The 14,362-nt window shown below is 45.7% G+C and overlaps 1 protein-coding gene across 1 annotated transcript; it reads right to left on the bottom strand.

Moving 5' to 3' along the window:
• Nucleotides 1-598: 598 nt before the first annotated feature.
• LOC125516771 (lysine-rich arabinogalactan protein 19-like) lies at nucleotides 599-12,789 on the bottom strand. Its single transcript, XM_048682089.1, has 3 exons — nucleotides 12,664-12,789; nucleotides 1,218-1,868; nucleotides 599-1,062 (listed from the first exon to the last, which is right to left on the bottom strand). The coding sequence occupies exons 1-3, from the start codon at nucleotides 12,787-12,789 to the stop codon at nucleotides 949-951; spliced, it is 891 nt and encodes a 296-aa protein (XP_048538046.1). The 3' UTR covers nucleotides 599-948.
• Between the last annotated feature and the right edge of the window lie 1,573 nt (nucleotides 12,790-14,362).

The raw sequence follows: 14,362 nt of genomic DNA, 5'->3' as shown, positions 1-14,362 counted from the left end.
AAGCGTGGCATGGCAGAGTGCACAAACAAAACTACAAGTAAAATGGAGGCCAATATGCACCGGGATGCATATTGACGGAACACCACATCAATTATTTAGTTCTCTCTTGGTTATGTACCCAACAATATTAAATGTTGTTAAACATGGCAAGAGGGGAAGCATGATGAAACTATCTAATCTAGGCAAGTTTAAATGAGGCCGGAAGCAACGAACAACAATTCCGGTAAATCCCCATATGCATATATTAGGTTTGGTACTGTTCTGCCCTAAACCATATTTTAGAGTTATTAAACATGCAAAGTGAGTACACCATGTTAAACTAGGCATTTTTCTACCCCATTTACATATAAAAATTATTTAAAACCAAGCTAAGGTCATTTAGATATGAATTAAACCATTTTAACATGTCATTTGTGCAAAACAATGCAAACAACAATTTTAATCAGTTTTAGTAGGGATAAAAGTTGCATATTGTTAAACAACACGAAAAACTGAGCAAGATGCATATATGACATGTTTCATTTGGATGCATGGATATTTAGTTATGAGCATTTTAAACTGATGGCATTACTGTAAATAAGAATGCACTGGGAAATGGTAAAATGCACATACTGAAAAAAATATGCACGGGCCGGATTCAACGCACTGTGCAAGCCCAGTAGCAGATTTGTGTGCGTGCAAACAGTACAGGAAAAACAGAGCAAAAACTAGGACCGGCTGGGACTTGTTCCCACGACCTCCTGAATAGAGGAGCAGGGCGTTAACCACTGCGCTGCTGCTGCTGCATGTTGTGCAAATCAAGGGCGTCGCTCTACTTGAACAGAACCAGAGACTAGGCCTTCTTCTTCGTGGATCACCAAGGAACTGGGTGACGACGCCGGCGAGCAAGACGGCGACCGTCGCGACCACAGGCTAACGGCGGGGGTGCGGAAAACAGTGAGGATGCAGCTACAGGATGGGCGCGTTCAACGGCTCGACCTCGAGCTCGCCCTCGACTCGGGCATGGCACGGCGGCTTCAGGCGACGCAGGGCGGCAGTGTTCGAGGCCATGGCGGCGGGGACCTGGTTTCAGAGAGGGAGAAAGGTGAGCGCGAGAGGAGCTGTGCGGAAGGGAAAGAAACAGAGCAGGGGCGACAGGAAACGAGGGCGGCAATGCTGTTCTGCCTGTTTCTGAAGAAAGGGAACAGCAGCAGAAGCATCCAGGCAGGGGTGCGCACGAGGATCGCCGGGAAGACAGCAGCGGCCGGCGGACTTGACGCGTGGGATCCGGCGAGGAGGCGTCGGAGATGGCCGGTTCGGGCCAGTTTGAGTCGGGGAGGCGAGGAGGCAGGGGTTCGGCCCTCGTCCTCGAGCGCTCGCAGAAACAGGGGAGGTGGAGGAGAGATGCAGGGGAGTGGAGGCGGCGAAGTTGACACGGGAATGGCCAGATCCGAGGCGGGGGAGGCAGATGCCAGGGACGGCTGGATCCGGCGTTCCCCCGGTGACGGCGACGGAACCTCGAGGCCGAGCTCAGGCAATTGCGCCCCCTTTGGTTCCCTGTCCAGAACAAAACAGGGAGGGAGTTTGAGAGTAGGGAATAAAAATAAGGCAGAGAAAGGAAGGGGAGAACGAGGTGAGGGGAAGGAGATCCGGTGGTCCGGCAGCAGAGCTCGTCGGCGCAACTGCTGGAGGCAAACAGCAGCGAGGTGGGACGCGGTCTCCTCGGTTGGGAGCTCGGGCTCCTGTGTGCACGGGCGGATCGGGAAGGTGGAGGTTGGCTGCGGGTTGGATCGATGGCGAGAAGTGGCTTGAGCTGGTTGGTCCGGGAGGGATCCCGAGGAACCAGGTGAAGTGGCGGCACGGTGGGAAAGGATGGATGGGACAAGGCCCTAAAATTTAGGGTTGCTGGTTTATATAGTGAGTGGGTCTATATGCAGACTAATGGAAGCCCTTCGATCTAAATCGGACGGCTGAGAAAATATAGGTTAGGAAGTCCAATTAACAAAACGGAGACGTTTTGTAGATGTTTGGGGTTGATCCGGATCCAACGGTGACGACTGCCCGGGTCGGGTTCGGGGACAACTTTCGGACGCGCGCGAGGGGAGGTCCGCGGTCTGACGAGAGAGGTTAGGTAGGGCCTGGCGGTAGGTAGTGAGCTGTTTAGACGGTCTCGAGCTGAGAGAAGAGAAGAGAGGAAGGCCCGGCGACTGTTTTCGGAGACCGAAAACGTCCGACGTGTGCCCGGCTATAATGCCGCTATAGTTTAACGGTTGGGCTATCAAACAAACTCTAAATGCGATGGAGCTTGATAGGCGGTCTGTCTACACTAAAATAAGACCGCACGCCAACTTTCAACCCATTCCGAGAACATTTTCCGGCCACTTATAAAATAATTTTTCGGACGTGTCGCGGGAGCGTGCGAGTGTGGTTGGGCTCAGAATGGACAACGGAGAGAACTCGGAGAACCCGGACGAATGCAGGTTTTAAAACATGATGATGCAATGCACATGATGACATGGCAAAATGCAACACGCAAGCAAATAACAAGGCAACAACAGCGAATAACAGGAGGACACCTGGCACATCGGTCTCGGGGCGTTACAACACTCCACCACTACGAGAGGATCTCGGCCCGAGATCTAGAATGGCACCGGAGGGACAACGCAAGAGATAAAGAAGAGGTAAAACTAAGTTGCTCCTTTGACAAATGAGTGAAACCAACGAACCTTGAAAAGGTTAAGCCATTTCAAGAAAATAATACAATGGAGAAGAACGAAGCTGAAAAACACTCCGTTAAAGAAAATAAGGAAGAACAAATTCGAACAGCTCTCCGGTTGGAAAGATATGCAAGGCTTGATAAAATAAAGAACTTGAGCAGCGAGCACACAATCCGGTTAAAAGGATAAGCACGAAAAGAACATGATATTTGCACAAACGAGATGATGGGTGAATATAGCAGCAATACAAAGCCTCTGGAAGAAATGAAAGAATAGAAGTTGGATCGTCGGAACAAAAGAACGGAGAAGAAAACAACATCTTCTACCTCCGATGAGCTTGAAAAGCATTTTAAAGAGAAGGGTCGCACGGAGTTGTTGGAAAACCAACAACGAAAAGAATAAGCTTGATATGGTCTTAAGGAATACATCTCAAATTATGAGGTGACAACCTGCCACTCACGGGAAAAGAATTGGATTGATAAGAACAAGGAGACGAGAAAGCTATATCACCGGGAGGATAAAAGAAGAACTTGGGTCATTTATAAGCACCATAATAGCAACAAACCTTAGAGAAGGCTTTAGGTGAAGTATAAACCCAAGATAACTCCAAAGAAGAGATTGATGGATTTAAAATACCTCATTTTTAATAACATGTGAATCATGAAACATGAACTCAAATTATCAAGAATGACATAATACCACCTCCAAATATACGGTAGAAAGAAATTGCACTCCGGATTGCAAGATGAAGAATGCTTGAGCTCCCTAGAAATGAATCTCGATGAAAACTTCGAGAAGGAATTAAATCCTTGATGAAACACCATGTTGAGCCTCCATGAAGAACTCCGGTAACAAAGGAATGAAAAGAAAGAGAAATTGAAAACACAAGGTGAATCCTTGCAATGATTTAGATGGATCTCCGTGATAATTAGAGCTTGGAACTCCGGGAAAGAAAAGATGAAACAAATGAAACTGAGAATTTGATAAGACTCCGGAATAAGGAATTAATCTCTTGGATGAAACAAGAATAAGAATTACATTATGCTTATCCTTCATCAATTAAATTGATGACAATCAATGGATTTGACATATTACTTATTCTCATAGAAAAGATTAAGAGAGATATAACATAAACTTGGGAAGGTCTTCGACGAATCCACCGGTAGGATTGAAAACAACAAATGAATTGATATGATAACAAGGTAAGAAGAATCTTGAACGAACCACCGTAAGAATTGAAAATGAATGAAGAGAAGATAAAGAAACACCGGGAATAATTAGCAAATGAACGAAGGTACTTGAGAGAATTTAGATACAAGAGGACGAATAGTTCATGAACTGATTAGAGAATACTTGACTGATGCACCGGTAAGATTTGGAGAACAATAGCTGAAAGTTGAGAATGAATAAGTCTTCTAAAATGATGGGCTCCGGAGGAAGGAAAAGAATTTTCGTGATCAAAACAATTATGAGAGGATGGCCTTGAACTAGAACCACGAATCTCTGAGAGAACGGATAAGATATGGAGGTAAAACCCTTCTTCGGTCTTCAAATGATGAGAAAGACGACGAGAAACACCATCGTGAATTATTGAGACACTCCGGAATAAAGAAGAATAGAAAAGTTGAACCAATGATGAAAAGAAATGAAGATCTTGGAGAGAGACATTTGACTGATGATAATTCATTCTTACGTCAAACTTTAGAAGATTTGAGAATAATTCCGGGAGAATAAGAAGAGTCAGGTAAGATCCTGGGAAAAGACCTGTGGGTTAGGGCCCACTGAAAAGATACACCATAGAACGATTTCAAAGAGAGATTGCACCGGTTGAATTTAAATGGCTTGAATGAGATAACATCCTCGAAAGAGCTTGAACGAAAGCAGAGTGTAAGCACGAATCTTCGGGATATCTTGAGCACTCCGGAACAATTGAATAGCGAGAAATGAATGATTATGAGGTGCACAGGCATGAGGAGGTATTTGAAACGAGGAAAAAGGGATATGATCAACACCAAAACTTGGATTGAATTCACCGGAGAAGAAAACGAGTGAAGGGTGACGAACTGGAAGCTCCGTTAGAATCTTCATGAGAATAGCCGGATAAGAACATTGACGGAAAAAGAGTGGAGAGGCTTCCCATCAATAAAATGATAGTTGAGTAAAAATTCTGAGTCCTCGAAGAAAACAAGGGAGGGAGGGCGGGGAAAAAACAAAGGAAACTTGGAGACGGCTGAAACAAATACCGTTGAGAAGAACTGATAATTGATCTTGCGGATGTTGAAATGATCAGATCCACTTGAAGAAAAGCACACCTGTGAAAAGGATTGACATGAAAAACTCGATGATCGAGAAGGATTAGTATTCACATAGGAATATGAGAACACCATTTAGGAAAGGTATGGAATCCACATTTGACTTCGAAGCAACTCGAATCCCATAACTCAAAACAAAAACAAAGGATTGGCTTGCAGAATAAGCCGGAACAAACATATGATAGAGATTTCGTCCGAAGTTTTCATGGTGGGGCCTACACGGGCTCGATCGTACATCACCATCATGTACAAGGCAGTGCACATGACATACGAAGCGTCCCCGAGTCGGCATAGCCAAGGAATCTTTAAGACACAATGAGACCATTGTAAAACCAACCGTGAATAGGCGGACCACTAGACGTCGAACCCCAATTTCATATCATACATCTGTCGGAAAGATATCCTAAGAGCTACTTGAATTCCCACTTATAAACTCCCGAAACTTTTCCGGTTATGTAATCAGATGTTGGGGATACATGGGAAGCATAATATCTCACCCAAAACTAGCAAATCCTACATCCAGCTGTATCCATCCTTCAACACATAACCAAGAAACCTTCAGAAATCATCTACCTCAACCTTCGAAAAGCATCCGTTATACGAGTTATGGCAATACTCCCGAACTCCCGCCCCAGTACTGGGTGGCGTCGAGGTTATCTCACCAACAACTGCATAAAAGAGATTTTCGATGTCCGCAAAACTAAACTCAGGTATTCCAGAACTGCAACGATAAAATTGTGACGACAACACCTCGGAGCTCAACTCCCCGGGACACTGCCAGAACCCCTAAATGACAGGAGGCACCAAGAACAATGTTCTCGTCACAAAACCATCGGAACGATTCCAAGATACCCGCGTGATTCTAAATTTTTTTTACTGAAATTTGAGAAGAGAAGAGTCAAAACTCTACGTCAGGATGCCTCACCAGAGCGACGAAGGGACTGAGGAGTAAAAATAATTCCTAAAATATCCGATATATAATTCCTAATGACTCAAAACATTTCTAGACTCAATAACGCCAGTGATTCGATCAAGCAGGGGGCTCCTAAGGTCGGGGAAGGCTCTGATTACCAACTTGTATCACCCTCGATGCGGCTATATCTCTCACGTGTCGAAGCACGACTTAGAGGCATAACCGCATTGAAAGCAATGTCGCAAGTGAGGTAATCTTCACACAACCCATGTAATACATAAGGGAAAGAGATACATAGTTCGCTTACAATCGCCACTTCACACAATTACATGAATAAAGCATTACATCATCCAGATACAATCAAGGTCCGACTACGGAACCAAAATAAAAGAAGACTACCCCAAATGGTACACAGATCCCCGATTGACCCCAACTGGGCTCCACTACTGATCAACTAGAACGAAACAACACAAAGGACAAGATCTTCATCGAGCTCCTCCTTGAGCTTGGTTGCGTCATCTGCACGGTATCATCGGCACCTGCAAACTGGTTTTGGAAGTATCGGTGAGTCACGGGGACTCAGCAATTTCACACCCTCGCGATCAAGACTATTTAAGCTTATAGGAAGGGTAAAAGGTATGAGGTGGAGCTGCAGCAAGCGACTAGCATATATGGTGGCTAACCTATTCGCAAAAGAGAGCGAGAAGAGAAGGTAAAGCATGATCGAGAAACTATGATCAAGAAGTGATCCTAAAACAACCTACGTCAAGCATTACTCCAACACCGTGTTCACTTCCCGGACTCCGCCGAGAAGAGACCATCACGGCAACACACGCGGTTGATGTATTTTAATTAAGGTCATCTTCAGGTTTTCTACAACCGAACATTAACAAATTCCCATCTGCCCATAACCATGGGCACGGCTTTCGAAAGTTCAAATCCCTGCAGGGGTGTCCCAACTTAGCCCATCACAAGCTCTCACGGTCAACGAAGGGTATTCCTTCTAGCGGGAAGACCCGATCAGACTCGGAATCCCGGTTACAAGACATTTCGATAATGGTAAAACAAGACCAGCAAAGCCACCCAGATGTGCCGACAAATCCCGATAGGAGCTGCACATATCTCGTTCTCAGGGCACACCAGATGAGCCAGACGTCGGGTGGGCCAGCCCAGAGTTGCCCCTGGTAGCTCTAGACATCGCTCAGTTTGGACCAACACTCAGAGGAGCACTGGCCCGGGGGTTTAATAAAGATGACCCTTGGGCAGGCCTAACCAAGGGAAAGAAAAAGGCTAGGTGGCAAATGGTAAAACCAATGTTGGGCCTTGCTGGAAGAGTTTTATTCAAGGCAAACTGTCAAGGAGTTCCCATTATAACCCAACCGCGTAAGGAACGCAAAATCCAGGAACATAACACCGATATGACGGAAACTAGGGCGGCAAGAGTGGAACAAAACACCAGGCATAAGGCCGAGCCTTCCACCCTTTACCAAGTATATAGATGCATTAATTAGATAAGAGATATTGTGATATCCCAACAAGTAAACATGTTCCAACAAGGAACAACCTATCCATGTACCAACAAGGTACAAACTTCATCTTCACCTGCAACTAACAACGCTATAAGAGGGGCTGAGCAAAGCGGTAACATAGCCAAAACAACGGTTTGCTAGGACAAGGTGGGTTAGAGGCTTGGCTTAACAACATGGGAGGCATGATAAGCAAGTGGTAGGTATCGCAACATAGGCATAGCAAAAGAGCGAGCATCTAGTAAGCAAAGATAGAAGTGATTTCAAGGGTATGGTCATCTTGCCTGAAATCCCGCAAGGAAGAAGAACGAGTCCATGAAGAAGACAAACGGACGTAGCCAACGGATCCTCACAACACGACGTTATCGGAAACAACCCGAAGAAGCAACACCGGAAAAAGCAAACAACATAGCAAACAACCATCACATAAGCATGTTTGAACCTGTTAATGGATGAATTGGCCGTAGCTCAGTGTTCATCTTTTGTCAAGCATTATGAGTGGATCCATGCCATGTATTTTGTTGCCATGTTTGAGTGATGTAGCATAATTATCTTGATGCATTTAGATGGCTACTTGCGGTTTATCGCAGATCGGTGCCATATTTGTTTTGCTTGCCTTTCCCAAGCCGTGCATCCGATTCCGGTGATCTTTATATCGATTTCAAGCGAAATCATCTCCTCTTTCCAGTGGCACTCTTGGATTTCCAAGTTGAGTCCAGGTTCATTCTTTCCCTTGCAAATCATGCATATGCATCGCATACCGCATCCCGCATATCATACCATGTTCATGTGTTGGTTGTTTACTATGTTGTGTGCTTCTTTCCGGTGTTTGCTTCTTTGGGTTGGTTCCGATAACGTCGTTATTTGTGAGGACCCGTTCGACTGCGTCCATTTGTCTTCTTCATGGACTCGTTCTTCTTCCTTGTGGGATTTCAGGCAAGATGATCATACCCTTGAAATCACTTCTATCTTTACTTGCTAGTTGCTTGCGCTTTTGCTATGCCTATGCTGCGATACCTACCACTTTCTTATCATGCCTCCTATATTGTTGAACCAAGCCTCTAACCCACCTTGACCTAGCAAACCGTTGTTTGGCTATGTTACCGCTTTGCTCAGCCACTCTTATAGCGTTGTTAGTTGCAGGTGAAGATTGAAGTTTGTTCCTTGTTGGAACATGGAGATGTTGTTCCTTTTTGGAACATGTTTACTCGTTGGGATATCACAGTATATCTTATTTAATTAATGCATCTATATACTTGGTAAAGGGTGGAAGGCTCGGCCTTATGCCTGGTGTTTTGTTCCACTCTTGCCGCCCTAGTTTTCCGTCATATTGGTGTTATGTTCCCGGATTTTGCGTTCCTTACGCGGTTGGGTAATAATGGGAACCCCTTGACAGTTTGCCTTGAATAAAACTCTTCCAGCAATGCCCAACATTGGTTTTACCATTCGCCACCTAGCCTTTTCTTTTCCCTTGGGGGCCGCGCGCCCAAGGGTCATCATTATTTTAACCCCCCCGGGCCAGTGCTCCTCTGAGTGTTGGTCCAAACTAGAGCCCCTTGCAGCGCCACCTCGGGGAAACTCGAGGGCTGGTTTTAGTTGTACGGACTGCTCATCCGGTGTGCCCTGAGAACGAGATATGTGCAGCTCCTATCGGGATTTGTCGGCACATTCGGGCGGTGTTGATGGATTTGTTTTACCATTGCCGAAGTTGTCTTGTAGAACCGGGATGCCGAGTCTGATCGGAATGTCTAGGGAGAAGGTATATGCTTCGTTGACCGTGAGAGCTTGTGATGGGCTAAGTTGGGACTCCCCTACAGGGATTTGAACTTTCGAAAGCCGTGCCCACGGTTATGGGCAGATGGGAATTTGTTAATGTCCAGTTGTAGAAAACATGAAGTTGACCTTAATTAAAATGCATCAACCGCGTGTGTAACCGTGATGGTCTCTTTCCGGCGGAGTCCGGGAAGTGAACACGGTGTTGGAGTTATGCTTGATGTAGGTTGTTCTAGGATCACTTCTTGATCATACTTTTATCGACCGTGCTTTGCCTTTTCTTCTCGCTCTCATTTGCGTATGTTAGCCACCATATATGCTAGTCGCTTGCTGCAGCTCCACCTCATACCTTTACCTTACCCATAAGCTTAAATAGTCTTGATCGCGAGGGTGTGAGATTGCTGAGTCCCCGTGGCTCACAGATACTTCCAAAACCAGCTTGCAGGTGCCGATGAGTCCGTGCAGATGACGCAACCAAGCTCAGGAGGAGCTCGATGAAGATCTTGTCCTTTGTGTTGTTTTGTTCTAGTTGATCAGTAGTGGAGCCTAGTTGGGGTCGATAAGGGACCTTTGTCGCATTTGGGGTTCTTCTTTTATTTTGGCTCTGTAGTCGGGCCTTGATTGTATTTGGATGATGTAATGCTTTATTCATGTAATTGTGTGAAGTGGCGATTGTAAGCCAACTATGTATCTCTTTCCCTTATGTATTACATGGGTTGTGTGAAGATTACCTCACTTGCGACATTGCTTTCAATGCGGTTATGCCTCTAACTCGTGCTTCGACACGTGGGAGATATAGCCGCATCGAGGGCGTTACAACAGGGCACATAAAAATACAAGGGTTGCATCTCTGTAAAGATGGCACGAAGATGCTCCTAAAATATGTAGACATGATGCTCAAAAGATGCACACACAAAATGCTATGAAGACAAATCAGCATGTTATGATGGATTCCAGCAAACAACATCATTTAGCACTTTTGCAACAATGATTAGGGCATCAATGTGGACGGTAACATGCATGCAAATGACACTAGCATGAAGAGCATCACGCGATGAACATTTTGACATATCATACGCACAAAAACAAAGTTACGAGCACGAACTTATGGCATGTCAAAGGGGCACAGATGAGATGGATTTCCTAGGGACTTAGAGAGAAAAACTATCCCAAGATCTAGGGTTCGTCCATGCGTGCGAACCAAGGTGAGGCCGAGTTCGCCGGAGCCAGCCGGTGCGGAGGTGGACGATGAGGGGGTGGCCGGAGAAGGCCGGGGAGGTCCGGGTCGCCAGATCCTGGCGGCGCCGACCCGGATCTGACCGGAGGCGATGCCGACGAGGGGTCCTGCGGCGGACGGTGGTGCAGGAGGGCGCAGTCAGCGGCGGGCAGTGGCCGTGCGGAGACCGAAGCGGAGCGAGGCGGCGGCTCAGGCGCGTGGGCTGGGAGGGCCCCGCGCGAGCCTGGCGGGCCTGCAGCAGTGGGAGCGGGCGGAGGCCACGTGGCGCGACGGAGTTGGCCCTGGGCGGCGGTTGGACGCGTCCGACACGGAGGGAGAGGGTGGAACTAGGGTTTGCTCCAGGATTTTGACGGGGGAGGACTTTTTATAGGTAGAGGGATCTAGGAGAGGAGTTTTGAGGTGCGGTTTATGCCCGCACGATCTTGATCCAATGATGGAGAGCATGGAGGGGGTTGGATGGGCTAGTTGGTGTTGTGGAGTGGTGTTGGGCTGCAAGGAGAGAGGGGTTTCGATGATTACACGGTTAATCGTTGGGGCATGAAACGACCTCCAAATGGATCGAAATTTGACAGGCGGCCTACCGGTGATGTACCAAGGCCACTTGACAAATCTCGGTCCATTCTGAGAACATTTTTCTCCCGCTCACGAAACGAGATCTGAGAAGTGCAACGGGTGCATGTGTGAGTTTCGGATTCCGAAATAGACAACAGGGAAAATGACCGGATGCATGAGACGAACACGAATGCAAATGAGATGCACATGATGACATCATATGAAATGCATGCCATGAACAAAATGCAAAACGAAGACAAAACCCAATCACGGAGGACAAACATAAAACCTAACTGGAAATGGCAAGAGTTGGAGTTACAATTATGGAATGTCACATCCAGTATGTTACAACTCTCCACCACTACAAGAGGACCTTGACCTGAGATCTAGGACTGAAAGAACTTCGGATATTCAGAACAGAGGTGATCCGCGCGCTGCCAAGTAACTCCTTGGTCGGAATGGTGGAACCACTTAACTTTCAGGAATTTGATTGACTTCTTGTGAGTCTTGCGCTCGTTTTCTTCAAGAATGGCAACGAGATGCTCATGATAAGACAAGTCTTCTTGGAGGTCAATCTCCTTGAAGTTGACAGTGCGCTCGGGCGTCTTGAAGCACTTGTGAAGCTGTTACACGTGAAACACATCGTGCACATTTGAGAAGTTGGACAGAAGCTCAAGTTCATAGGCGAGGTCGCCTCTTTTGGCAATGATCTTGAAAGAACCCACGTATCTCGCGGCAAGCTTCTCTTTGATAGCAAAGCTTTGAGTGCCTTTCATGGGAGAGACTTGGAGGTAGACATGCTCTCCGATCTTGAAAGCCAAGTCACGGTGCTTGCTATCATAGTAGCTCTTCTGGCACGATTGCGTGGCTTTGAGATTTTCACGGATGACTTTACACATTTCTTCAGCTTCTGTGATCAAGTCATTGCCAAGAGGTTGGCGTTCACTAGTCTCAGACCAACTGAGAGGAGTACGACACTTTCTGCCATAAAGAATTTCAAATGGGGCCTTGCCCGTACTTGCTTGGAAGCTGTTTTTGTAGGAGAACTCGGCATATGGGAGGCAATCTTCCCACTTCATACCAAAAGAGATGACAAAAGCTCTGAGCATGTCTTCGGGGATTTGATTGACTCTCTCGACTTGGCCACTTGTTGGAGATGGAAAGCCCTGTTGAAGCGAATGTTGGTGCCCATGGCCTTCTGGAAGGAGTCCCAGAACATGGAAGTGAAAATGCTTCCACGGTCTGAAGAGATCAATTGCGGAATTCCGTGCAACGAGACAATTCTAGAGTTATATAGCTCTGCCAACTGAGTTGCCGTGATAGATTCTTTGATTGGAAGGAAATGAGCCACTTTAGTAACGTTCTCAATGACAATGAAGATAACATCACTCCCACGCTTGGACTTGGGAAATCCAGTGACAAAGTTCATTTCGATATGATCAAACTTCCATTGCGGAATAGCAAGAGGTTGGAGGAGACCAGCTGGTCGTTGATGTTCTACTTTCACCCTTCGACAGACATCACATTCATTCATGAATTGAGCAATCTCTCGTTTCATTCGAGTCCACCAATACGATTGCTTGAGGTCATGGTACATCTTCGAACTGCCTGGATGAATGGAAAGAATAGAACTGTGTGCTCCGTTCATTATGACCTTCCTTAGATCACCTTTAGGAACCACAATCCGGTCCTCAAAGAATAAGGTGTCCTTGTCATCAATGTGATAGCACATGTATGTGGGTAAGCCCTTGGCAACACCCTGTTTCACCTTCTTCACCATGCCATCTAGGAGTTGTGCCTCACGAATTTGATCTTCCAAAGTTGGAGTGACTTGAAGGTTGGCAAGAAAACCTCGAGTAACAACTTGGAGGTTGAGCTTTCGAAATGCTTCATAAAGATCCGGTTGGAATGGCTTGAGAATTAAGCTATTGCAATAAGCCTTTCTGCTCAAAGCATCTGCAATCACATTAGCCTTGCCTAGAGTGTATTCAATACTTGCATTGTACTCTTGAATCATTTCGACCCAACGAGTTTGCTGGAGGTTGAGGTTGGGTTGATTAAAGATATATTTGAGGCTCCTGTGATTGCTGAAAATGTCCACTTGCCTTCCCAACAAGAGATGTCTCCATGTTATTAATGCATGGACAACTACCGCCAACTCAAGATCGTGAGTGGGGTAGTTCCTTTCATTCGGCTTCAACTGACGAGAAGTATAGGCCACAAATTTCTTCTCTTGCATTAACACCGCACCGAGACCTTGCAACGAGGCATCACAGAAAACTTCGTATGGCTTGGACTCATCAGGAGTTAGGACAGGAGCTGTGAGGAGTTTCTCTTTGAGAGTGTTGAAAGCAACGTCACACTCAGGAGTCCAGGAATACTTGACATGCTTCTGGAGGAGGTTGGAAAGAGGCTTAGAAATCTTTGAGAAATTCTCAACAAATCTTCGGCAATAGTTTGCAGGCCCAAGGAAAATCCTGAACATGGCATAGACAGCATCAGGTAGCAAAGTTTAGAGCTAGTAAACTACATGCTACAAGAACCTATCATGGAAAACTTGAGCACGGCATGCTAGTACTAAAGGCAATGAAAAATAATCCCTTACTAAACATGATCCAAAGATGCATAGGAAAGATGGTAGCATCAATGCAAACATGGCAAGTGATATGAACAGATTCAGACAGTGGAAAAACAAGACATGGCAGAAACAGATTCATGATAGCAACATTGGAAGCTCATGGAACTCACCACAAAGCATTTCATGGCATCACAAGGTAAGTAACAGTAACAAGACACATCTATGAAGCTAAACATCGTAAGAGCATAGTCATAGGGTGCATGGATCACTAGCAAAAACACATGGAAAAATGCACTTCCTGTTAACAAACTGACAGCAACAATATTTAGCAAAAGGAGACCATGGTAATGACAAGCTACAGTACCCCATAATTATAAATAGAGACATGAATGGATAGAGCATAACCATATCATCAAAACTCCACCATTGAACTTCATTCAAAAATGCACGGATTTACTTGTGGCAACAAGTCAAGATAGCAGAAAAACTAAGTAGCTGAAAACAACAACATCAAGTGGCCTACTTTACATGCTTTTGCTAGTCACCACAGGGCACATAAAAATACAAGGATTGCACCACTGTAAAGATGGCATGAAGATGCTCCTAAAACATGTAGACATGATGCTCAAAAGAAGCACGCACAAAATGCTATGAAAAAGACAAATCAGCAAGTTATGATGGATTCCAGCAGACAACATCATTTAGCACTTTTGCAAGGATGATTAGGACATCAATATGGACAGTAACATGCATCCAAATGACACTAGTATGAAGA

Source organism: Triticum urartu, chromosome 6, assembly GCF_003073215.2.
Source record: "Triticum urartu cultivar G1812 chromosome 6, Tu2.1, whole genome shotgun sequence".
NCBI lineage: Eukaryota > Viridiplantae > Streptophyta > Magnoliopsida > Poales > Poaceae > Triticum > Triticum urartu.
Note: the sequence above shows the minus strand (reverse complement) of the source record. Positions and strands in the feature narration are given on the sequence as shown.

Coding starts and splice junctions, on each gene's coding strand:
- LOC125516771 (XM_048682089.1), bottom strand. CDS start 12,789: ATGGTGAAGAAGGTGAAACAGGGTGTTGCCAAGGGCTTACCCACATAC. Junction 1,869..12,663: donor CTAAAGGTGATCTAAGGAAG/GTCATAATGAAC, acceptor CCTAAATTTTAG/GGCCTTGTCCCATCCATCCT. Junction 1,063..1,217: donor CTGTCTTCCCGGCGATCCTC/GTGCGCACCCCT, acceptor CTCTGAAACCAG/GTCCCCGCCGCCATGGCCTC.